Consider the following 24842-nt stretch of genomic DNA (forward strand, 5'->3'; position numbering starts at 1 on the left):
TGGTCTCACGGGTCTCACGAAAACAGGCTGGTCTTACATGATCCCAAGTCTATATATATAGGTATAGGGAGTATAAAGTATTAAACTCTATAGTGATGGAGAGGTGGAGAGGCCAATGATTAATACATATTTTGACTTCTAAATATAATTTTGATGCCCATGTTTTATTGTATACATTAATTAAAATAAACAGAAAACTTTAGTTTTGGTCATACAGGTTTGGTGAAAAGTTCTTAAATTAACCTAAACTTCAGTAAATCTTGGACTCATTTTTGTGTTTCTTTTATTTTGTTCTAAAACTGATATCTAGTTGTTAACTTCGTTTTTTTTATTAACTTGAACATCCAACCCGCTATGCGAGCCGATTAATCTTAGAACGACCATCCGCTTTATAGATCGCTTGGAGTCACCGCATTTGAACCTCAGTAGCCACACAAAGAGATTTTTATTCTTCCTTGAATTTGAACCTGAGACTTTCATTCACTTGCTATATTTAAAAATAACTTTGTTTATTTTTTCTAGTTAACCATAAGGGTATTTTAGTCTTTTTATCAAAATCTACATTTTTTTTAAAAACAACATACTTTGTTGTCTTATATTTTATTTTGAAGTTTCTCTCTTAATTTAAAATCTGTTACTTTTTAAAAGACAACAAAAAAGAAAAAAAAAACTGATGAAAAGACTGAAATGTCCTTTGCTCTATTGAAATAAACAAACAAAGTTAACGGTTAAGAATCACTTTGATTAGCGAAATAAACCACATAAATGATTTCTAGACTTATTAAAGTTATATGGTCCAACTTTTAAACTTTCACTAAACTTCAAGGGCTAAAATTGCAATTTACTCTAAATTAGATGCATATAGTGACAAATAAATTTTGGTTTATATTATTTTAATCCCACATTCTATTTCTTTATGAGAATATGTACTGCCTTTTCTTTATTTATTATTTTAAATAAAAAAATGTTAAACTTAAGTATTCACATGTGAATTTTTGAATTTTTAGTGACCTCATCAGAAATATAAAATAAAATTGATTTTTTTAATAATTAATCTTAATTTTATAGAATATGTTTAAAATTCAAAAAACCAACTTTAACAAGGTAGAATATAATATTTTTGGACAAAAAATAGATTTTTCTTAATACAAAACAACAAACACACATTTCAGATTGGACAAATTGCATGAAAAAATAATGTATTTTAACTTGATTCCTATTTTGGGTAACGTGCTTTCAGAATTCCAATTTTGGTACCTAAGACGTAAAATTTTAAACATTTAAATACGCGGGTAACATGTTGAAACATTAACCAGTTACCATGTTGATGTGTGAGTGATGTGGTATCCAACTCAGTATTATTTGCTGAAACGTTAACCGGATACCACATCACTCGCCACATCAACATGGTAACCGGTTAATGATTCAACCGGTTACCCGGATACTTAAATGTATAAAACTTTACATCTTGGGTACCAAAATAGAAGTTCTGAAAGTACGTTACCCAAAATTTGGAATCAAGTTAAAGTACGTTGTTTTTTCATGCAACTTACCCTTTCAGATAATAACAGTAGTTTTTTTTTTTTTGTATCGACCTCCTTTATAATCTGATTTGGTTTTGGATATTCAATTTCTTTTCCGAACTGGTGTTGCAATCCAAGGGTAGTTCTTTGTTATTTAACGCAATGATGATGAACTTCGTTTTCCCTTTTTTGTAGGTTTGTTGCTTGTTTGATCTGCTACTTCTTTTGTCTGGTTTCTATAGCTTGCGAAAAGTCTGCCTTTTGCTTTTGACTCTTCGGTTTTGTCCCTTTAATATATTTGTTGCTTTAAAGAGAAATACAGAGGCGCACACACATTTATAATGAATGTTTTAAAAGTATATTACCTACAAAATAATTAAAAGAAAATACGTTAAATTTTGATTCGAATTCAGTCCCTAATACTGATGTAACCTCTATTGCACTACGTATTGTGTATTTGTATGTAGTTTTTTTGTTTTAACTTGTCTTTTAAAAATACAATTGTTTCTGTATTTCCATATAATTAGACCATTTAGTAACAGATGAATAATTGTGTGAGAAGGAGAATTAAGATGAGAAACGTAAAAAGGGATTTGGACCCTTGATCACCTTTAATCTTAAACCTACCCATGAATCGCGTTTGATACGAGGATTGATCTGGTGCATCTTATCGTGATGTGCATATAAGGATGAATATCTCTTCTTACGCTTCTCACCTTAACTTACATTCTCATCGGAACCCTAACCCTTGTTACTAAGAGTTGGGTTTGGGTGAGAAAGGAAGTTATAGTAAGAAGCGTAAGAAGATATATCTACCATTAGATCAATCATAATTGAATGTCAACAATAATAAAGTGCACCGAGATGCAACGGATCAATTCCCTTCTAAAGTGCGATTCATGGATGTACTTAAGGGTCGTTTACCAAACGCTTACCCGGGTAAACGTTTTATCAAGTAACATTATCTTACCTGATGAATATGGTAAGTACCAAGAACCTTACCCGGTAAGAACAAAGGCAAGTACTGAAAGTGTTACCCAGTAAGTAAGAGCTATGACTTATACCATAACGCTTACCGGGAAATTGTTACATTTGATATTTTGGTGGATTAAAATCTTACCTGGTAAGTATGTAATAATGTTGAATTTTGCTGGTAAGCACTTATCCGAATAAGCATTTGGTAAACGGCCCCTTAGAGGAGTTGGTTATAGCTACCAAATCATAAATGTATGATGCATGTTCTTATGTAATTTATGCCATGTTTTATTTTATACAAATATTATCAAATATCATGGGAGAAATTTTCATATTCATGATGGTGCAAGAACCAGTGAAGATACATTTATACTGTGTAAATATTGTAACTTTCACATAATATAAATGTATCTTCACGGTTCTCACCACAAACCTATATAGAAAAGTTTTCTCACGTTCTTACAAAAAGGGTTGTTCCCTCTGGAACACAATCGTTCTAAACAAGCCGAGTCTCTAAATCGATCATAACATCCCTTATTTGTTGTAAGAAAAATTAAACCCCTGAATCGAAGAGAAACATTCAAACTGATAAGAACATAAAAGCTATTCGTTGGTGTGTCAAGGGACTCGACTAATATCGACATGATATAACTATCCACATAAATGTGCTAGTTCCTTTTTCTATTGTAAAACCATGGTATTAGCACAAGAGACGAGTATTTGGACCGTACCAGACAAAAACCCGACCACGATATCATCAGTACAATCTTGACCAAACCAGACTGCCACGCCTTTTATTAGAATAGATTTTTTTAGTCAGACAATCCGGACTGAAAAACCACCGCTTTAAATCTTATTTCTTTTTTTATTAAAGATCTACTACTTTCTTTTCTTATAACGGTTTTTACACTGCCAAATCCAAAACAGTCAAAGGGTCTGTTTGTTAGCAGCTTGCTTAATGAACTCAACTGGGATTCACAACTTATTCAGTTAGCAATACAAGATTGTTTGGTAGTGGTTTAATGATATAAAAAGTGGCTTATTTGGTAAGCTTCCATCCGAGAGTTTTCTGTAGAAAGCCAAGTTTTTCCAAACCTGTCCCTCCCAATTACAGAACACGTTCCTATCTATGAAAAAACTTTCCCAAACAAAACCTTTCAATCCATACAGACAGCTTTATCCATACAAGACTTGGAAAACTAACCAACCCTTATCGCCTTTTTCTGGATGCATTAACCAGACTAGACTTCTTTTAGAACCGAAACCAAGACCGGTCTGTGTGCAACTCAAACCGACACGTTAATTTCCCTAAAAAGGAGGGGGACAAATGATATCCTATAATTCATACCTCAAAGTTCCATGCCCAAAATAGCAAGTTTTTGGGGAATGGTTTTCCCAACACGAACAGAAACAGCAGCAGCCAGCATATGCATGTGGCATAACAACCAGCATATTATGTGGGCATGCACATGTGAATATTCAATCAAATTTTAAGAATAGATAATAAACAATTCCAATAAATATTCTTCAAAACCATAACTGTATGGATAAAGCTTTTTGGTTGGTTTTCCTGTATGGATAAAGCTGTTTGTTTGGATTAATATGTCTATATAGATTGAGAAGATTTTTGTTTGGGAGAATTTTCTCATAGATGAAAGGTGTGTGTTTTTTAATTCGGAGGGGCAGCTTTAGAAAAAACTTAGCTTTCTGCATAAAGTTCACCTTTAAAGCTTACTGTATAAGGTCCTTTCTATATCATTAAGCCATTAACAAACAGTCATGTATAGCTGACTGAATAAGTTGTGAGTTCTATTAACCTCATTAAACTATTATAACAAACAAGCCCTAAGTTCCTTCATTTTAATCATTTTAGCATTTTTATTTTATGTATTTCATTATTAAATATGGAAAGGGAATTAAAAAAATCCACATAATTTAATATGGACATTGATTTAAAACATTTGAATCATTAAAAAAAGCAAATAAATTTTCTAATTTTAACCGCTAATCCTCAAGTGGGCTCACATCACGTCATCATCCTGTCCTAAACGTATCATTTAAGAGGCAAATCAGACACACATTGATCCTAAAAAGTATATAATGATGCAATGGGATTGGTTTTTGCAGCAGCAGCAGTCGACCTCAACCCGTCACGTATGGGGCCGATAAGAAGGGTTAAAAAAATGAGAAAAAATGTATATGCATCAATGAAAACCTAATTCAGATTCAAAACGAATACGAGAGTTGAAATGTAGCTCAATCATGCATACCTATATATATACATGAATATGTATGTAGGGGCATAATTGGCTAATAAGCTAGCTGATAAATTAGTCATGTTTAGTAAAAACTAGCTGATAAGTTATATGACAAATTGAAACGGCCTAAAAAGACATGTTGATAAATTTATTGGAAAAATATAAGGGGCATAATTGGAAGAAAAAAGGCGAAAAAAACCATGCCTTGTGCTTATTGAGACGCTACTTAAAGTAGCTTTTAAAAAACTAGCTTATACAAGTCCTTTCAATAAGCTTAACACCTAGGCAAACCACTTAAATGATCCTAACTCCTAAGCTAGGATTATTAGAGTACTACACATATATCATGTGAGAAAACCACAAAAATGTTAAAAATCCATGAGAACCAATCTTAACGCGTTGCTTCGCGTAAATTTATTCAATTAAGGCTGGTTTTGTAAGATATTATTTCATATGTATTTGTTTCACAATGCAAAACATTTTGATATGTATCGTTTGTTCCGCCATGTGATTCAACACTCCATATTTCACATGAACACATTTCTCACCGGTTCTCTCAGTTCTCAACATTTTTGAGGTTCTCATTTGATTTATGTCTATGAATATATATACACACATATCTAAAGATAAAGAAATTATCTCATAAGATAATGTATAATCTTATTATAAAAAATCACACTTAAGTTCAGTACCTATATTTTTACTTCTTAAGGGATGTAACAAACATGTTAACTTACAACTTAATGAACTTAATAGTCTGGGGGACTTAAGGAGTGTTTCTTTAATGCTTAATCATTAAGCCATTAAGCCAAAATGGCTATATGGAATAAGCTAGGATCCCTCACTTATCCCCATTAAGCCACCTCAAACAAATTAATACCAAAAATACCCTAGAAGCACCAGATATGGGAAATCAATAGGGGTGTGTATAACTAGAACTCTAGAAGCACCTTCCTTTCCTAGATAGTTGCTATCTTTAATAACATATTGAGAGAAAAATAGATACTGGTTTTTAACAAACTACAATGACTTCATTTCTCAAATTATTGTTACCCATACATACTACAATGCAAATACATTACATACAACTTCCTATATACATAACTATCGATAGATAATCTATGCATATATATAACATAAAGAGATAAATAGTATTTATCACACAGTGACAAAATCATAAGCAGTTAGTTTTCGCATCAGATGCCACTTTTATTAGCCTAAACTGCTAGAGAAAAGAATTGGTATTACCGTGTTAAAGCGGAATCAATTCTGAGCAGATGCAGCCGGGTTGCTATTGGGAAACGATGGCAAACCAGAGCCACCGCCACCGCCATTTGGGTTGGGTTGTTCTTCACTTGCATGCTGAACGAATTCCTCGGGTGACATGTGGGACCCATGGCAAGCACAAACAATTCGGATCTGGGTCCCACTGTATCGGTAAGTAACACCCGAAATCGTCTTGCCATTAGGACCAGGACCCGTTGTGGAAACCCATGGTAGATTTGGAGACGATCCACTTCCACCAAATTTCAGTTCTGCGGCTATACCAGGCCTTATGGCTGGATATTCGGAAGGAAGCCCTTCTACCCTTGCCTGATCAATTCCATTGGTACCCTTCGTGTCAACTTCTGTATGCATAGACGTCCCTTCTTCTTTGGCATGTTTATCATCGCCCTTTGCCCTCTCGAATGGATTCGGTCCATTTACTGGAGTGGTAGCTACAATAATTTTCAAAAGGTAAGAGAAGAAAACCTCGGAAGCAAAGTAAGTAAAAAGAAATAATTTCAAAGATTCAGTCTGTGGTAACATCATACTATCTTACTTTATAAAAGATTTCACCATCATTCCTCTATCCTAAATAAGAGACTACATGGGTGCTTTTGGTACATAGAGAAAACTAACGAGCAAGAGTGAGGTAAGCGGGTGAAAGAATTCTGGAATGACATGTGTAGTCTAATAATTTAGCAATCCTGTCCACCAAATACTGTCCCATCTCTCTGACAGAAAAACGCATTTTTCCCACTCAATTCTGTCTTGTGCTGGTCTAATATCGCACCAAATGTGGGGGGACAAGTTTTTTTTACTAGCCTGTCATGTCATGCGTACCGCACACACCCTATGTGTCAAGACATTTAGAAACAATTTATGTCCATGAGTGATGCAAATAACTGCCAAGAACAAGTAAGAAAAATTATCAAAACTCATAAGCTGATAACCCAGAGAAAAAGTGTATCTCCTGTTCTGGAAGGGTAGGGTATACAAGTACATTGTGTTCCTATTGGACCATCAAACCTCTATATATGTTGAAAACTCCCCTCTCTCTATAACTCTTCCTATAACGGCTTTTAGGGAGAGTAATTTGATGGGGTTCCACATATTTCACAAGGGTGACGCTCTAAAATTTCAAACGTATGTTGTTCGATCTTCAATTATAAGAATGATGTTTGGCCATGCTAATCCACTTGGAAGTTCTCAAAATCCAGTGGAGTCAGCGTGTAGCCATGCATTTTTCCAATAAGAATGACCGAATCTGTTATCACGGCTCTTTGAAATGGAAACATAAGACAGAGAATGCAACAGATTAAGGCAGACAGTGGTAGTCGAAGTGCCAAGTAAAATAATGTTCAGAAGTGAGTGCTAACCATAAAGTCCTTGGTCTTTCAAAGAAAATTCTAAGGCCATATTCTTAAGATGCTTGGATTGTGAAATGAAGAATATTACATAATTGGGATCACACTTGAGATGTGTAATTGTATGTGCATTTGGAAATTGGAAATATCACATCCTATGGTGTGGGCCAAAAAGAAATATAACAATCAATACATGGAAATCAAAGTTTCAAAACCACTATCCAGTCAGATAACTCATATCTAACACCTAGATAAGGCTAGAATCACACATGTTAAAGAGAACAAAGGGTGGGTTGACTGTGACAAAAGCAATATCTAAAAAGAAACTATTTGCATGCCTGACATCTTTTATATAGTTTTACAGTTAAAATTTTCTACTCTCTCTTATGTCTGTTGCCTGTATTTTGAACCAACTAAATAGATCTAAGAACATTCTCTTCATTCTGGCATTGTAATTGTACATAACTATACACTTGCTTACTATTTTACGGTCTGCACAGGGAACTCTCAACAACATAGGGGGTGTTTGGAAATGCAGTTTGGAATTGATTATATGATTACTGTGACTTCAATAGTACTTTTTAGTATTAGGCTAAGCAATTTCTGTTTTGATTATCTGATTATTGAGGGGTTAAATCAGTTTTGAAATCTCAGTTTCGAAGGGTAAAATAAATTACCTATATATAGCTTCTTTTAACCTAATTTGAGTTACTTTACCCCCATTTCACAATTCGCTTCTCCCTCTTTCACAACAATGTTATTTTTGGTCATCTTATATATTAGTTCCTTAAATAATCAGAAGTTGCAAAACACTCATACAACTTATTATTTGACTATTACAGCTTCAAATAGCAAAAGCACATTCAAACACTTTCTCCTACAGCTCGTTTTATTATGATTGATATCTGGTTTTAATTATTTCATATCACATAAATCATTTTTAAAACGCGCATCCAAATACCCTCTATAATATCATCAATAGGTTGTATAGGTTGTATAGAAGAGGTTAAACCAAGTAATTACCCAAGTACAAGAATATTGGCTTACCTATATCTCATGATCATAAAGCAATGCACAAACTGAATGACAATATGACATGATCCAATTGTAATTTGTAAGTTGCAAGAAAGAGAACAAGTTAACATACTAAAATCTAAGTTCTTTTTTAAATCCATCAAATTGACCATCAGGCCAATACGTTTGAAGAGTTAGAAAGAAAACCTTGGGTTATCTTCACTCCATCATTTTGCCTATTCGAGTTTGGTGGACCCCTGCCAAAATAGGAAGGGTGATACTGAGATGAATGAGAAACAAGACCCTCAGACTTACCTGCCTCTACTGTAGGCACCTGCACAGGAGAGTAACCAAACATCAATGGCAAGTTTGCAGGAATTACAGGCTGCTGAGTTCCTGGCCTATCGTTACTTGTAGGAGCCATGACTGGAATAGAACCAGGTAACGTGTAGCCTGATGTGACAGTTCCACTCACAGGGTTAGAGTTTGACTCCTTCACAGACAAGGGATATGGCATGTTCAAGATATTTGCTGATTGACCTGAAAACGGCACACCATGCGGCACATGCCCAACTTTAAACTCTTTCTCTGACGAAATGGTAAATCTCCGTTGTGCTTGCAAGTCTACACCACTGGAATCAGAAACCCCACGAACTTCCTTAGCCCCCTCGGATAAACCAACACTCCCAGTGTGTCTTTTTGAGGCATCGTCACGGTGCTGAACAAGCTTTGAGGTCGAAGCATCGGCTTCGGAATCCGCAACGTCCTCATTTTCAGCTGTTGAACCTTCATCTGTGGTTATGGAGACGTGTGGTGTCCTTGCCTTGACATGCAAACCAGACAGATAAGCTTCTCTCTCCTGTCGTTTCTGATGGTTTATTTCATCAAACATATTTTTACGCTTGCTACCTGCCTCCTGTCTCCTGTCTTCTAGAATTTCAGTTGATCTACCATCATTTTTACCCCAGAATCCTCCACTGTTTATGTTTGAGGAGGAATCCACATTTGCAGTTCCCTTTGAAAGGTCATAGAAGAGATTTTCCTCTGGTTTTGACTGATTACTTCTCTGAGAACCCACATTGGACTCTTCCTTATGATTACTACCATCAAGAAAGTTCTTGAAATCATCAATCAATTTGCTACCCCTATCAGCTTCCTCCACTCTCACCTCCGAACCACTGCCATTCTTACCCTTAGCAGATGGGCCGCCACAAGGTAAGGATAAGGTGAGGTCAAGCCCATTATCATCCTCCATTTGGTTTGCTAAACAATATATGCTAATTTTAAATATAATTCACTTATGAATCACACTCTCAACACTCAGCGCATTTCTTGCCAACCAAATTCCAAAGAACTCAATGGACTCTTCAAACCATCATCTTCTTACCATTCAGCTACATAAAACTGCTAGAAAACATGAAATGTCATCCAAACTATGCCAAAGGGCCATCTTTTTCTGTTTTGGATAAAACTACAAAACAGTAGCAAAATTCCAAATAAATAATTCACTGTAATTTTTTGATTCTGTTAACACTCAACAAGCAAACCCATCCACTGATGGAGTGCACACTTAAAAAGTAATAACAATAAATGAACATCACCTTCTTATTGTTTAATTTACAGAACAGTTCAAAGCTACTGGAATCAATATAATTTTTTTTCCTTTTCTGTTTCTATCTTTTACATTCAATTTTAGCAAATTATCTAGTTAAACGACCTTAAAACAGAAAATCCATACAACTTAGTGATATTAATTACGAAGTTTCTTTAATCGAAAACACCATTAATTTACTCTCTCTGAAAGACTGAAACAGACCCATTTTAATAGATTGAAAACCTAAAACAAATCAAAGAAGACAACTGAAACTAGCTACGACTTAGGAAACTGAAAATTCTTTCAAAAAAACCTATAAAATCTAACAGATTAAACGACCATCATACTTGGACTAATCAGTAACAAATAGTCATTCGATATTCGATCTAAATTACTCAAAAATTGCAACAAAATTGAGCAATTAACAAATCTGCTTGACTGCATAACATCAAAACAGATACTTTTGAGAAGAAATCAACAAAAAATACAATTAGAATTACCGAAATTTGTTGAGAGAGAGTGGGGTGGATCAAACCCTAGCTGAAGCTTGTGCCAAGAGGGAGAATAGTTGGTGAAGATCGCTTTGTTCTAATAAACCATTTTCTTTTCAGGCACGTGTTTCTTATTTCTCATTAAAATATTTTTTTATTATTTTAAACAAATATTTTTCCGTAAAATAGTAATAATAATTTAATTTATGTTTATTTTAAAATAGTTGAAAAAAAAAGTTTCAAATACAAACAAGAATAAAAATGTCTTTGTGGCCATGGAGGTTCAAATGCGGTGACTCTGGGTTATCTGCAAAGCAGGTGATTGCCTTGAGATTAGTCGGCTCGCATAGCGGATTAAATATCCAGGTTAATCACAAAAAAAAGGTTGATTACGTGGTACAACATAAAACCTGCCACTAAAGAATGACATATGAGAAGACATTTTTAGAGCAGTTCGGCCGAATGGTTCAAACCTGCCTCCTGTAGGATTTAAACTTTTAAGTTGTGTATTTGAATTAGGGGTGTTCGTGTTCCGGTTTGAAAGGTTTAAAATCAAACCGGAATTGTGGTTTATAAATTTTACAACCCGAGTGGTTTGGCCTGACCAGACGGTCAAACCAGACCACAAAAAGACGGTTTGGTCTGATTGGTTTAGACGGTTTGGCCTTCTTATAAGCTTTAAACTAAAAAAACATAAATCTATATCCAAAATGAAATTTCTATTGACATAATACATAAATAAAAAGGAAACGTTTATCTTTAAAATTAAAAAAAAAACATTAAGAAAATTGAAAAGAAGTTAAAGAAATCCATCAACAATAGTCGGAAGGATAAATGCTGACTACGTCAAAGGACGATCTGGAATTTTGTGTTTGATTTTTGATGGATTTTGGAATTTTGTCAATTTAGATTACGCGATCAATTGATAAATGAAGACTAAAAATAAAATGCCTTTGACGGACTTTTTCTAATTGATTCATAAAAGGCCTACAACATGAAAACTACATATAATTACTACGTGCGTAATGTTGTCGATCGGTTCGTTTCAGACCGCTCAAAAAAACGTTCAAACTGCAGACCAGACCAAGCGGTTTGACTATTTTTGGACCAGGCTGGACAGTCGGATCACTCAAACCGCCAAAAATGGTTCAGTTTGACTTGGTTCGACCGTTTTGACGCTCCAACGTTTTTTTAGAGAACCCCTAATTTCTTGAACCGTATAAAAGCTGATCTTTTAGATGGTTATGTTGGCAAATTGGTAAAGATGAAACAAAATTGATAAATTACTAAACTACCCTTTTTAATTTAAAACCCTAAAATCTTTCACAATTTTGAGCTCTAAAATAGATAACTCAAAGCTCGGATGGGAACACAATCGATGCGTTGCAAGGCGGCTATCTCACTCTGGCATGTCCCGTCTTTTCCGTATACCAAACGAACCATTACGGCCCGGGATTTGCTTTCGTCATTTTTCCAGTTCCTAATTCACATACACCATATAATTACATCCAAGTACAAAGGTATCCATCGCTTGTACAAGCAAATCACGATAACGATACATAAAGGCAATACGAACATGAACGTACGCTTAACCTAGAAGCTTCGCAAGTTCGTCCACTCTAAGCGTCGCTTGTGGAGCTACGTCTAGATAATTGTCCTTCAAATCCTTCTTTCGGGTTCGACTTGTTTTCTCGCCTTTTTTACGCTCAGAAGCTATCACTACCTCTTTCCCATTGGTTTCTTCGGCTTCTTGCTTCTCTTCTACCTGGGTCGCCGCCTTTTTAGGCCGCTGGTGTCTAAAACTCGACCCTGGTGGTGCCGATTGCGCAAAAACAACTGCCCTTGCGTACACAGTGTCGGCATCCAAATAAGAATCATCTAGAACCACCGCAATTCCGTCGTGTACCGCCTGCTTCAAGAGTGTCGCCACTCCCTCCAAACAATCATGATTGCTCGTGTTTTCTGATACTGTAGATGAAGATTCAGTCTCGTCTTCACTACCATCAAGTGTCATGCTTTCGACGCCGTACATGTCATTGAGTGTAGAATTTATAAGTTCGGTTTCCGCGTGTTCTTCTTCAGTCACATCTTCCGGTGATGATTCTAGGGATGGTACAACTACAACTGAATTTCCAACATCAGTATCAATATCAATATCAGCATCAGTATTCGTATCAGGGTGTTTAGCTCCTTGGGGATCGTTTTCTTGTGTGAGCATTGATTTCCAATCTCTCCCTCTCCACACAAGTATGTGTTCGTGCTCAAATGAAATCAACACACAAGGGACGAGATCCTGAAACGTCAAAAAACAAGATATTACCGACTACAAATAGATATAATTGAAAATTTAAAAGCTCGCTAAAAGTAAGCAATAACATACGAATTGAGGCATGTACAGGAAAAACATTGCCAATTTCGATGATCTTTTTTTAAATATACAATGATTATATACAACAAAAGCAACAAATAAACTCACAAACCCTCCTCGTCTTTGGTAAGGATTGAACTCATGACCTCCAGGAAGGCAAAGGCCCGATTGCGCTATGGGCCAAAGGCCCTTTGATGATCTTGCAAGTGCGACTCGGCCTATTTGTTAGCAGCTTAATGAGCGTAATGGGGATCACAACTTATTTGGTCAGCTATATGTAGATTGTCTGGTAGTGGCTTTATGACATAGAAAGAGGCTTATTCAGTAATCTTCTAGGGTGGAGCTTTATGCAGAAAGCCAAGTTTTTCCAAAACCAGCCCCTCCCAATTAAAAACATGATCCTTCCATCTATAAAAGCCTCTCAAACAAAATTCTCAATCTATACAGATAGATTAATCCACACAGACGGCTTTACCCATACACGAGTATAGGAGTTGATGGAAAACCAACCAAACAACCCCTCACTTCTAAAGTAACCAAACCAAATGAACCTAGTATATCATAATTGGAAGTGCGGTCTGCAGAGGGTTAGTCGTACGTAGACCTAACCTCTACCCCCACAAAGTAGAGCAACTGTTTCCATAAAGACCAACAACTTGTGAAAAGTGCGTCAAAAAGAGAGTCAAATATGATAAAATTTTGAAAACCCGGTTAAGATTAGGCAACGTCATACAAATAGAAGCAGATACAAGAAACGCAAAACCAATTTAGATGATGCGTAGAGAGAGAGAGAGAGAGAGAGTCAGATATGATAAAATTTTGAAAAACCGGTTAAGAGTAAGCGTATATGAATAGCGATCACATACCTTTAGTTTTGCACCAATTCTCCGGTAGTCACTCCCATTCATTCCTTCACAATTTATTCGCACTAAATCGCATGCTTCAAATGCTTCTTTGACATCATTAACAAGATCACTATAAACGCCATTTTTTCCTGATACACAAGCAAACCATTTTAATATACAAACAAGAAGGTCTAAATAATAATTTGTGGGTCATCTTCCACCTAACCATGATACAAACCCTAAAAGAATCCTATATAGAGTTGGTTTTCTATGAAATGTCCTATGATATGTTACCAAATATGTACCTTATTCTTAAAAATTATGAGATCCTCTTCGTGCAAGAGTCATTGTGTAACGATTTAGTTTTCACAAATAGTGCATAAGAACAATATCAAGAGTGGCTCTTAAACGACGTCTTATTATTTACTATCCAATGCTTCTATTGTAGGAAATAGGAATTATAACTAAGGTTCTAAATGGCACGAGGTGTGGCGTGGCAGCGAACCCACAATGTTTTTGAAGGCGTGACTTAAGACGTCAAGCCAATATACATAGAGAGTTAGGTTCCGGTGAGAATGGAAGTTATGGTGAGAAGGGTAAACAGGGATCTCCACTAATGCGGTGCATAACGTGAGATTAAAAGTGATTAAGGGTCCAGATCCTTCTTACGTTCCTCACCTTAACTCCTATTCTCACACGATCCTTCGTCTATATATATAATTATAGAGTGAGGTTCAGGGAAAAAACCCCAAACAAGTGAAAAGTTGAGAAGCACTCTAATAATCGTTTATCTGCATGGAATGCGCATGTGTATAATGCAAAAACGTGCATACCGTACAGAAAAACGATTATTAGAGTGCTCCTCAAATTTTCACTTATTTGGGGGGGGTTTTCCCTGAACCTGACCCTATAATTATATATGTGTGTGTATATATATATATTCTACTATTACTCAATGATATTGAACAATTTAATTTCATATGAAAAAAGCAAAATCTCATACATATAGAGTTTAGAAGAAGTGTTATTATCAAATACTCATAATAACGTAAAAAGTAAAAATATGGCGGTTTTTTGAGGGAAAAAATTAAAATTTTAAATAACTTGTTCAAAAAGACCCGCTCTTTGATATAGGATCAAGTGACGCATATCTAGTGAGTAAAAATGTTTTTTCAGTTTAACAACGTCGAAAAATGATCTTATATAAATTATCCAAAAGGCTTACCAAGCTTGCATATTGGGATCAATTGTCGTCCTTTTTTGCGCATTTCAATTGCTTCTTCCAATGTTAACCCCTCTGGGACCCGTTGGATCAACCTCGGATATACAGGGGTAATTGGTTTCCATAACATTAGCGGAAAGACCGGGCGAGTCTTGTAATTATAATTTCTACCTCGGAAAAGATACACAACTCCTCCTTTGCTATATATTATCTTCCCTCCTGTTTTCTCCTGTTACATGATGAAATTTTTAGAGAAAAAAACGGTTTCCTTACCAGACAAATGAAGAAATGCAAGATTTTAAGTGGCATGAACTATTACGTCATAGGGTGCTAGGATTAACAATCACATATATGATGGTAGTAGCAACAATTTAAAAAAAAAATTGAATACTCAGGTTATATTATTCCTTCAGAGTTCTATAGGGTGCGTTTGGTATCCAAACAGGACAGGACAGAACAGTTGTCCAACGTTTAGTAACACGGGACATAACAGTTGTTCAGTGTTTGGTAAGACAAGGCTGGACAAAATAGGTAAAAGCGTAAAGTTCACTTTTGGTCCCTAAAGTTTGTCAATGTCAACGGTTTTCATCCCTCAACCTTATTTTAACAGATTTGTCCCTCACGTTTGACACCTCGCAACGGTTTTCGTCCCTCATCCTAACGGCCGTTAACTTTTTCCGTTAAGTCCAACTTAATGAAGGGTATTTTAGTCATTTTGCATGCTTTCTTGATTTTATTGTTTGTACAAAAAATTATCTAACTTTAGAGACCTGTTATGTAATTAACTAATTATCTCCAACATAGTATATATATATATAGAGAGAGAGAGAGACAGGGACCAAACTGTTGGGGACCTAATTGCCGGGACCAAATCACTGGGGACGAAAGAAACCACATGGACCACATCACCGGGAGGAAACCACATCACCCTGTGGCCCTGTCGCCGGACTCCATCACCGGCCGTAACTCCAAACCAAACCTGCAGTTCCCAAAGCCTCTGACTAAAAAGCCCTTCTACGGTTGCACGATAACACCATAATTCACGTCAACCCCCAAAGCCTCTTATGAAGCCCCTTATGTTGAATACAGAAAGCCCGTCAGTACATCCCCTTCCCAATGGTACATTCCCTCCCCCACCATTGTAACCCCTTACATTTGCAGAAACCATCTGGGCTTTGCAACCGCTTCAAACCATCACCATTCTAAATCAGAACAAGAAAAGGTCCCAAATAAAAAATCCCAATTCAAGAATAAGCAAGAGAAATTAACAAACCAGAAGCAAAACCAACCAAAAAAATGTAACGAGCTGTTGATAATCCAGTGGTTAAACGGGAGGCGGGCAAGGGACTATTGGTTCGCTGTCTAGAAGCAGAACCCACCAAAATAATCTAACCAGAAGAGTACAGGAAACAAAGAAGGGTGGGGGTTCACAATGTGGAGAGGGGGGAATAAAACCCATGAAGCTTTGATGCTGGTTTAAACGGTCCGCCAGAGAAGGTGGCCGCCAAAGATCCGCTGGATGGCTTCGCAGAGTAGGAGATATTCGCCCGTAGAAGATGGTTCCGACGATTCGGTTCCTGTGTATTTATATTATATATATGTGTGTATGAGATAATTACGTAACAGGTCCCTAAAGTTTGATGGTTTTTGTAAAAACAAGAAAGCAAAAGAACAGGTAAAATGACTAAAATACCCCTCATTAAATTGAACTTAACGAAAAAAGTTAACGGCCATTAGGATGAGGGACGTAAATCATTGTGAGGTGTCAAACATGAGGGACAAATCTGTTAAAATAAAATTGAGGGACAAAAACCGTTGAAATTGACAAACATTAGGGACCAAAAGTGAACTGTACTCTAGATAAAATGACTATAAAATGACCAATTTACCCCTAATGAGTGAATTACTAAAGTATCCATATCAAATTAAGCAAGACTGAACTGGACAAAAATGCAATTTTTTGTTCCACCTAAAAATCAGGGAGATTGGTGACAAGATTGGTAAATTACTAAAGTACTCATATCAAATTAAAACCCTAAAACCTTCCAAAATTCTTTCACCCGCTTACCTGACTCTAGTATTGTCCAGTCTTGTCCGCGTACTAAACGCACCCTAATAGTACAAAGATGACAGCTAGCACCATTTACAAATTACAAGCCAAAGTAATACAAAAAAGGGATAAAGGATAATAGTCTTAAGTGCCATATGTAAACCGTTACCTCATATATTTGGATATGCGAAGTTATAGACCAGTTTACAATGGATCAGGATCCATATTTAACATAACCGCTCAAAGTTTGGTTAAGTTCCTTCCATAAAAGTTCCGTAAATGGGTATCCACGTTATCAAATGTTACAAAATCAACATGTAACCGGTCAAAATGAGTAAACAGTAAGAGATTTTGAAAATTTGTTACATTGATTGAGAAGAAAAAGTTCTTTGTTACACTAAATAAGAACTAAGGCAAACTTCATTGCATTTTGACGCATTTTGCCCAAAAACTTATTGCAAATTTGTTAGAACAACAACAAGCCTTGTATCACATGTGTTTTTGCATACGGCTTGTTGCCCCCATGGGTTTACGGGGTTGCAAACAGGGTGTGACCAACCCAGCCAATCCAAATTCTTCATCACAAATATTGGTAGTTTTTCGAACATGGCAAGTCTCATAAATTTTTTAAAAAGAAAAGTAAACCACATAAGGGGCAGACCCACATGGAATGATACGGTGGCACGGCCCACCGCTTCATGGTTCCGTCATAAGGGGAAAAAGTTTACGTTTCTAAAGGGTGCTACTGTATTGTTTGTTGGGTGCCACCATATAGTTTTTGAAACTGAAATGTTAGCACAAGACTTTAATGACTGAGATGGTAAATGGCTAAATGCTCCTGCCTTTGAACAAAAGTCCCATGTTCGAGGCCCACTGTTGTCAAATTTGTTGCTTTTTAGCTTAAATTTTGGTGTTCTTTTATATACCTCTTGTGTTTTTTAGAAATACATGTAAATAGGATGCAGACATGGGTTCTCTTCTATGTAAGGACAAGGAACCGACCAACAGATCTATACTAATATTGCAAAGAAGAAAAGTTAGATATTATTTTATAGTCAAATAGTGCCACCACTTGGAAAAAAAATTGGGTCCGCCTCTGGATGCAACCATCAGAAAATGAAAAAGTGTTGAATTTGAACTCAAGACCATTAAGTTATCATGCACAAGTCCTAACCACTTAAGCAATCTCAGTTGGAAATAACAAGTCAATTATATGAGACTGCACAAGTTATACTCCCTTCGACCCAAAAATAAGTGTGTACACATTTCTATTTTAGTGTGTCTCAAAATAAGTGTCCACTTCCAAACGTAAATGCCTATTTTCCAATTCTACCCTTACTTAGAGATTTTGCCAAAAATGGACCTGGTCCAGCCCGGGACTGGTGTAGGACTGGGACCAGGAAGGACCAATTTGGGCCTGGCCCAGCCCGGTTACGCTTTTTATGAAAATTCACGGCCCGTCCTGGCTCGGAACCAGTTATAGGACCAGGACTGGGACCAGCCATACATAGGCCCGATTTTTTTAAAATAAGATTTTAAAAATTATATATCAAGTTTCTCTATATTTCTACAAGATTTTCAAGTTCTTTTACCAAAAACTTCAAGTTTTTTTTTTAGTTTTTCAAGTTCTTTTTGACGTTTTTCAAGTTTTCTTAAGTGTTCCAATACTAAATCTCAAAAATCGTAATTATAGAAACATCTATAACATTTTTGTGTAAAAAAGATCTAAAAGAATATTTTTAAAGTTTATTTGAATGACCCAATTAGAGATTTTAAAGTGTCTTTTAATAAGATATGGTCCAAAAACAAGGAAATTCCCAAACAAGATTTTTTTTACGTTCAAAAATGACTCTTTTTTTTTATAAACTTGGGACCGGTTTGGGCCCAGCCCGGGACCGGTTCCAGAGAGCGGTTGCAGAACATGTAGACCGGGCCATGGTTTTGGTCGGGACCGGGACCGATTTTTGGCCTACCCTTAATTATGAGATGGAGAAACTCATTACCCCCTCTATTATTAAAGATAAAATTATCATTTAGTTAATTAAAAGTGTAATAATTACACATTTGTAAAACTGTGCGCCTTTTCAGTGTGAACATCTATTTTGGGACAGAGGGTGTACTTCACAAAGATATCAGTCCTCAGAAATTCTACAGATGCAAGAAAAAAAAGAAGCAAAAAGGCAGCCTAACTCGAAAGACTAGTTATCACCAACCTCTAATTGTTGACGTACGTTGTCCATGTCAACCGTGCACACACCTTTGCATTTTATTTTGCAGACCCTCCTTCGTTTCCAATGAGCATGGATATTGTCCAACATATTGTGTGTCAATCCATCTCTACCTATAACATAGAAAATAAATAAACAATGAATAAAATATAGTTCATTTTAAACATAACACAACAGTGCCAGACCACACAGAGACCCGGAAGAAAACCAGCATAAGGAAAATGCTTAAAACCACAAAAAAGAATTTGTGATTCACATTAAAGCCCCAAATGACGTTAAGAAACTGCTCAAATTCTTAAATTCTTGAATCCACATTAGGTTTGAGATTATCATCATTTTATCATTTAAGCTTCTATGATCTATCAGTTTCTTTCTTTTTGCCAATATCTTAGCTCTTACCCAATCTTGTTTTAACCTTGGGTTTTGGTCGATTTTGGTGACTGGAAAGTCACCATATACCAAGAGGTTAAGTTGAACTCATGAAGGTGAAAAAGACTAATCAATATGTGATTTGAAACTAAATCAAGAATAATCAATCCCTTCTCCATTATTCGTCATACATTGATTTGTCAAACTTACAACAACCATATCTTCTTATATGGCTATTCATAATGCTTCTTTGAAATTTCAATGTGGTTGTCTATTTCTTCTAGAAATAAGAGATATTCATATCAAGTCGGAAATTAAAAGTAGCTCGTTTGACATCCAAAGCAAAGTACTACAACTACCATATAGAAGATTTATCATGCAAGAAATAACCCCAAAGCAACTTGCAAACCCAAAGCTATGCTTGTACCCTCAACACGCTGAACAGTTAGAAAAGGGAGGTCCATTCAGTGATTCAAGACCAGCCCTTCGGCTGACAAACGAAACCGTTGACCTTGCCAGTTGCTTCTCAATGTAAGTAGGAAAGGAAAATAAACAAAGGGCAGAATTGAAACAAAGCTTCAAAATACCTATTTGGGTATCTAAAAATACAATTAAGACACGTTAATTGGAAACTATGAATCTATATCATATCCACAATCTTCAACAGGACAATATGAGTCAAAATTCAACTTCCATAACTAGTTTATGTTACTTGTTTTCAGAAAACATAAAAAAAAGTGTTTTCGCCAATAACATCAATATAACAAACACATCAACCAATCCAAATACAGCTCTAAACATATAGTAACATTAATCAAGAAAAAACCATACCCATGTTCAATTGCCTTTGAGACTTCAAACACCCTTTAATAAGAGCATCAATTTCCTCCTTTGACAGTGGCTCCCCCAATACCTCTTCTCTCGACTGTACATACTTAGGACCCGACCCGGGTAAAAACGGACCTGGAGCTTGCACTGGCTTAACCCCTTTCTTATGAGGTGGAGGCAGAGTAAAAGAATCAAAATCCATCTTCTTCTTGCTAGGTGGCAGCGGCTTTTTCCCCGTCCACGGCCGCGGCATGGTGCCCGGACCGAACGGCGTTATTGGTGGTTCCCGGAGTTTTATAGGCTTAACTTTTGGGGTTTCGGTATAACTATATTGAAATTCAAAAGGAGCTTCAGGAATTACATAAGAAAGCCCCTTGTCGCCGAGTTTTATACCGGTTTCATCTTCGTTTTCAGTAGGGAGCTTTCTAGTCCTTACAATTCGCTTGAATGCAGGATGAGATGACGGATTAGGGTTTTGAGGGGGTTTTGAGTATTTGGATTTTTTACCTGGAATTGAAGGGCGGGAAGGGGCTGAGGGCGTCCCGGTGGACTTGAATGGTGATGGCGTGGTATTGGTGGGTTGGAGATTGGCAATTTTTCCGGCAGATTCGAAGCGTTTGATGAATCGCAATTCGTCTTCGGTTTCTTTCTGAGTGCGTTCATGGCGGATGAATTTCTGGGCGTTGGCATTGTTCCACCGCGAGAAGCGGATTTCGGTGGCCGGCCGGTGGTGGTGGGGCTGGTGAGGTGGTGGTGAAGCAAATATTGGAAATTGAATTATGGTTTTCAGAGTCAACGCCATTTTTTATGGTTTGAGCTGAGCTCTCGATTTGTTTGAGAGTTGAGAGAGCAAATAGGAAGAAAGTGAACAATTATAACCTACAAGGGGCGAAATTGAAAATTAGAAAAGGTCAAGTGATATTTTCAAATCACACCCCTAGAGATTTTAAATTGACGATTTTCTCTGTAAACAAAATTTTAAATCAGAAAAGGACGGTGTTACGATTTTTTATATGACAATTAAAATGGACATAACAACGTAGACTTAGAATCATGTGAGACCAGCCTGTTCTCGTTAGACCTATAAGACCATTTTTTTACACTTGAAACTTTACAGTAAAACATTATGAAGATAACTTTCACAATGTTTTTGCTGTGAATGTTCGGATTATATTTACCTTCACGATGTTTTGTTGTGAAGTTTCAAGTGTAATAAATGTGATCTCATCAGTGATCGCAATGAAACAGTGTTGAACGGAAAACGCAACAACACGTTGAGAGATAATTATTATGTAGATTTTTTTTGTTCATAATGAGTAAAATTGACAGTGGCAACAAAAGCTAACGTCTTCCGCGACCCATTTTTGTGTTTTTCATATGAACAGTATTTTTCTTCCATGAAAATACGAGCATCAAAACTAATTACAGTGTTTTTCGCAGACAGCACAATTCATTCATTTGCAGTCCTACCTTTTACCCTCCACAACGCCAGATTTAAACACCATGATAACGAATGCTTGTATGCATGTATAACATGCAAAAAGTTATCGATGTATTTGTAACTTTTTACGCTGTCTTTATTAATTATTGTTGGTCATCTCAATTCTACGAATAAAATTGTGTTTTAGATAAACTGAAAGTCTGAAAGTACATGACTGCTATTGTTTTCAGAACTGGAAAAAATTCCCGTTCTTATAGTTGGCAGGACATAAAGCCACGACAACGTGAATATGGTTATAACTGGTGATGACACATACAACCGGTGTAGTCGGTCTCGGTTCTGTCGATAATATGGAGGTCTAGTTAAGGGATGGGGTAACCGATTAAAGTAACCGATCCCGATTCTGGGCCCAAACCGGTCCTACCTAAGTTTTTTTTTATATTTTTATAGATTTTAATAATAGATTTTAAAATATATAATTGGGACATTCAAATATACTTTAAAAATACGTTTTATTATAATTTTAATTTAGTAAATCATTTAAAATTACATGTTGTTCACCGACCATTTTGGAGGACAAAGAGAGAGAAATGAAAATTGAGAACTGGAAGCAATAAACAAATACAAGCCGAAATCACAAAATATAGCGATAATTGTGAACGTTTTTTTTTTTTTTTTTTTTTGCGTTTTTTTGTATTTTGTAAGCTGATATCTTATCCCGTATACCATAACATTTGTATATAATGTTTAGAAGGCCAAAATGACAAAAAAGAGGTCAAATTTTTAACGGGGGGAACGGTCATATGACCATTGGTCAATGGTTAAAATTTGAAAATTCGGGCCGGGCCGGGCCAGGCCTTCGAAATCTCCATAATAATAATCAATCATAACCGGTCCCAGGTCGGGTCAAATGCGGGTTTGGCCTAACAAGACATTACGCTAAGCCCAATTTTAGTAATACAAACATGGACCAGGCCCAAAACCCTACAACAAGATAACATTATTGCATAACATGTAGTGGACTAGTGGTATCTAAAAACCCCGAAACCTAAAATATGCACATATTTTAAGTTAATGAAACAATGACTTTAAGGTCGTTTTAGTTGAACAGAAAAATCGACTAGCTGATTAACCTGTTTTTTTGTTTAATTCCAATCCAAGAAAACGTCAAACCAATACACTTAATTAACCTAGTAAAACTAAATTTCATCTCGGTTACTTTACATTAAACTAGAGATGGCCAAATTGGCCATGACGAACTCGGGACTGACTGTGACACGTAGGAACCAGTTTTGGCCCGACGATTCGGGATTGGTTACATATTCGATGGAATTTCAAGACCAGATCTTAGCCTGGGACCGGTTATGTATAAGCCCGATATTTAAAAAAAATTCTTATAAATCATAATACAAGATTTTCAAAATTTTATCTACTTAAATGTATTATTTAAAGTGTATTTCAATACTAAATTTCAAAAATCGTAATTATAGAAAAACGTATAACATTTTTGTGTAAAAAGATTTAAAAATATATTTTTTTTCTTCTAAAAACTGAGCGGGCATGAGACCAGTAAACAAGCCTATTTTGGAATTTTTGATCAAGACCAGGACCGATCGATCCGTTTTTAAGGAACCGATTTGAAATCGACCCTGAACCGATTTTCAACCATTTCTACCATAAACAAATATAGTTAACATAAACCACAAGGGTGGTGTCTGATTGGTTTGAGCTTGGCTCCAAAGATCAAAAGTATCAGGAGGTCCCAGGTTCAAATCCAAGAATAAATAAAATTCCCCTTGTGGCTACAGAGATTCAAATGAGGTGACTCTGAGCTATCTGCAAAGCAGGTGATCGCCATGGGATTAGTTGGCTCGCATAGCGGGTTGGATATTCATGTTAATAAATATGTGTGTGTGTGTGTGTGTATATATATATATATATATATATATATATAGGGGAGCGTTCAAATGAAAACCGCCCTCATTTGTGTAAACCGTACAAACCACCCTCATACGTTTATTTCATTATTTAATCTTATGAAATTTTTTCATGAAATTGTTTAATCTTGTGAAATTGTTTCATATAATACTTTTTTTGATGAATTTGTTTCATATATGGTTATAAAATTATTTCATATAATATTTAATGAAATTTTAATGAAACTGTTTCATGTATTTTTCTAAAATTAAAATAATGAAGACGATAATATCCATGATTAACACCCTCAACAATAAAAATGGTTAATCAACCTCTCATAATTACAAAAAAATGAACAAAATTAAAAATTTTGATTGGTTGAATGTGGTTTTCACGGTTTATACAAATTGAGTGGTTTTTATTTGAATGCTTCCCTATATATATATATATATATATATATATATATATATATATATATATATATATAACATTGGACCCAAAAGACAGAATCTGGATTTGGTTATATGGGCCACTATAAATGAATATAAAATTGGGCCTATTGGTAATTAAGGCCTTGTTTTTCAGCCCATCTCATAGCATTTGACTGTAGATTATTGGAGGACTAATTGTTACTTTTAACATTAATATAGGGGTGTAAATTGTAAAAACCCACAAGAGAAACGACAACGCAATAACTATCGGGTCGTTTTTACGTATTGGTCTCACACCCTATGTTTAGCTTGCCCCACCTCTGCATACACTGTCCAATCAAAATTGGTCCATATTTGAATTCAGGGATTTTGTAATACATAACTGTATTGTAATTCAAAACAGTCTAAAAAGTCATTCGTATTCTACATACACAGTATTTGGTATCTTACATACGTTTTAAGCAAAACAATACTCTGTAAAAAAACCCATACGTTACAGTTTTTCCCCTTCTGTATTAATTTTCACATCTATATCTCATAGTTTTGACCTTTAAAGTTGTGCCACAAGATTTTCATGAAAATGGCATAGCAAAAAATAAACCCAATGCCACAGTGATTTAAAATCAATGGCTAAAAGGAAACACCACTTCTTTTTCCA

The 24842-nt window shown here is 35.8% G+C and overlaps 2 protein-coding genes across 7 annotated transcripts; both read right to left on the reverse strand.

The window, feature by feature from the left end:
• Positions 1–5765: 5765 nt before the first annotated feature.
• Positions 5766–10548, reverse strand: LOC112500665 (ninja-family protein mc410). Of its 6 annotated transcripts, none has more exons than XM_025104204.1 (3): positions 10495–10548; positions 8608–9804; positions 5766–6474 (listed from the first exon to the last, which is right to left on the reverse strand). In XM_025104204.1, exons 2-3 carry the CDS (start codon positions 9653–9655, stop codon positions 6020–6022), a joined length of 1503 nt encoding a protein of 500 aa, XP_024959972.1. In that variant the 5' UTR covers positions 9656–9804; positions 10495–10548; the 3' UTR covers positions 5766–6019. The 6 variants fall into 6 exon arrangements, with proteins under 6 accessions (XP_024959972.1, XP_024959973.1, XP_024959974.1 ...); XM_025104205.1 differs by having other exon boundaries at positions 8608–9871; positions 10495–10520; XM_025104206.1 differs by lacking the exon at positions 10495–10548 and having other exon boundaries at positions 8608–8853; positions 8941–10477.
• Positions 10549–11966: 1418 nt separating this feature from the next.
• Positions 11967–21197, reverse strand: LOC112501105 (CRS2-associated factor 1, chloroplastic). Its single transcript, XM_025104761.1, has 5 exons — positions 20399–21197; positions 19184–19311; positions 14924–15149; positions 13720–13847; positions 11967–12778 (listed from the first exon to the last, which is right to left on the reverse strand). Exons 1-5 carry the CDS (start codon positions 21195–21197, stop codon positions 12074–12076), a joined length of 1986 nt encoding a protein of 661 aa, XP_024960529.1. The 3' UTR covers positions 11967–12073.
• Between the last annotated feature and the right edge of the window lie 3645 nt (positions 21198–24842).

The sequence above is a fragment of the Cynara cardunculus genome (assembly GCF_001531365.2).
Source record: "Cynara cardunculus var. scolymus isolate 2C chromosome LG 17, CcrdV1, whole genome shotgun sequence".
Classification (NCBI taxonomy): Eukaryota; Viridiplantae; Streptophyta; class Magnoliopsida; order Asterales; family Asteraceae; genus Cynara; species Cynara cardunculus.

Bases quoted from the DNA above. Each gene is read 5' to 3' on its own strand.
- LOC112501105 (XM_025104761.1), bottom strand. From the start codon at position 21,197: ATGGCGTTGACTCTGAAAACCATAATTCAATTTCCAATATTTGCTTCA. The intron at 19,312-20,398 runs GTATGGTTTTTT...TCTATGTTATAG, and splicing joins TCAAAGGCAATTGAACATGG to GTAGAGATGGATTGACACAC. The intron at 13,848-14,923 runs GTAAGCCTTTTG...CTTGTGTATCAG, and splicing joins GATCCCAATATGCAAGCTTG to GAAAAAATGGCGTTTATAGT.
- LOC112500665 (XM_025104204.1), bottom strand. From the start codon at position 9,655: ATGGAGGATGATAATGGGCTTGACCTCACCTTATCCTTACCTTGTGGC. The intron at 6,475-8,607 runs GTTTTCTTTCTA...AAATTATTGTAG, and splicing joins TGGAGTGAAGATAACCCAAG to CTACCACTCCAGTAAATGGA.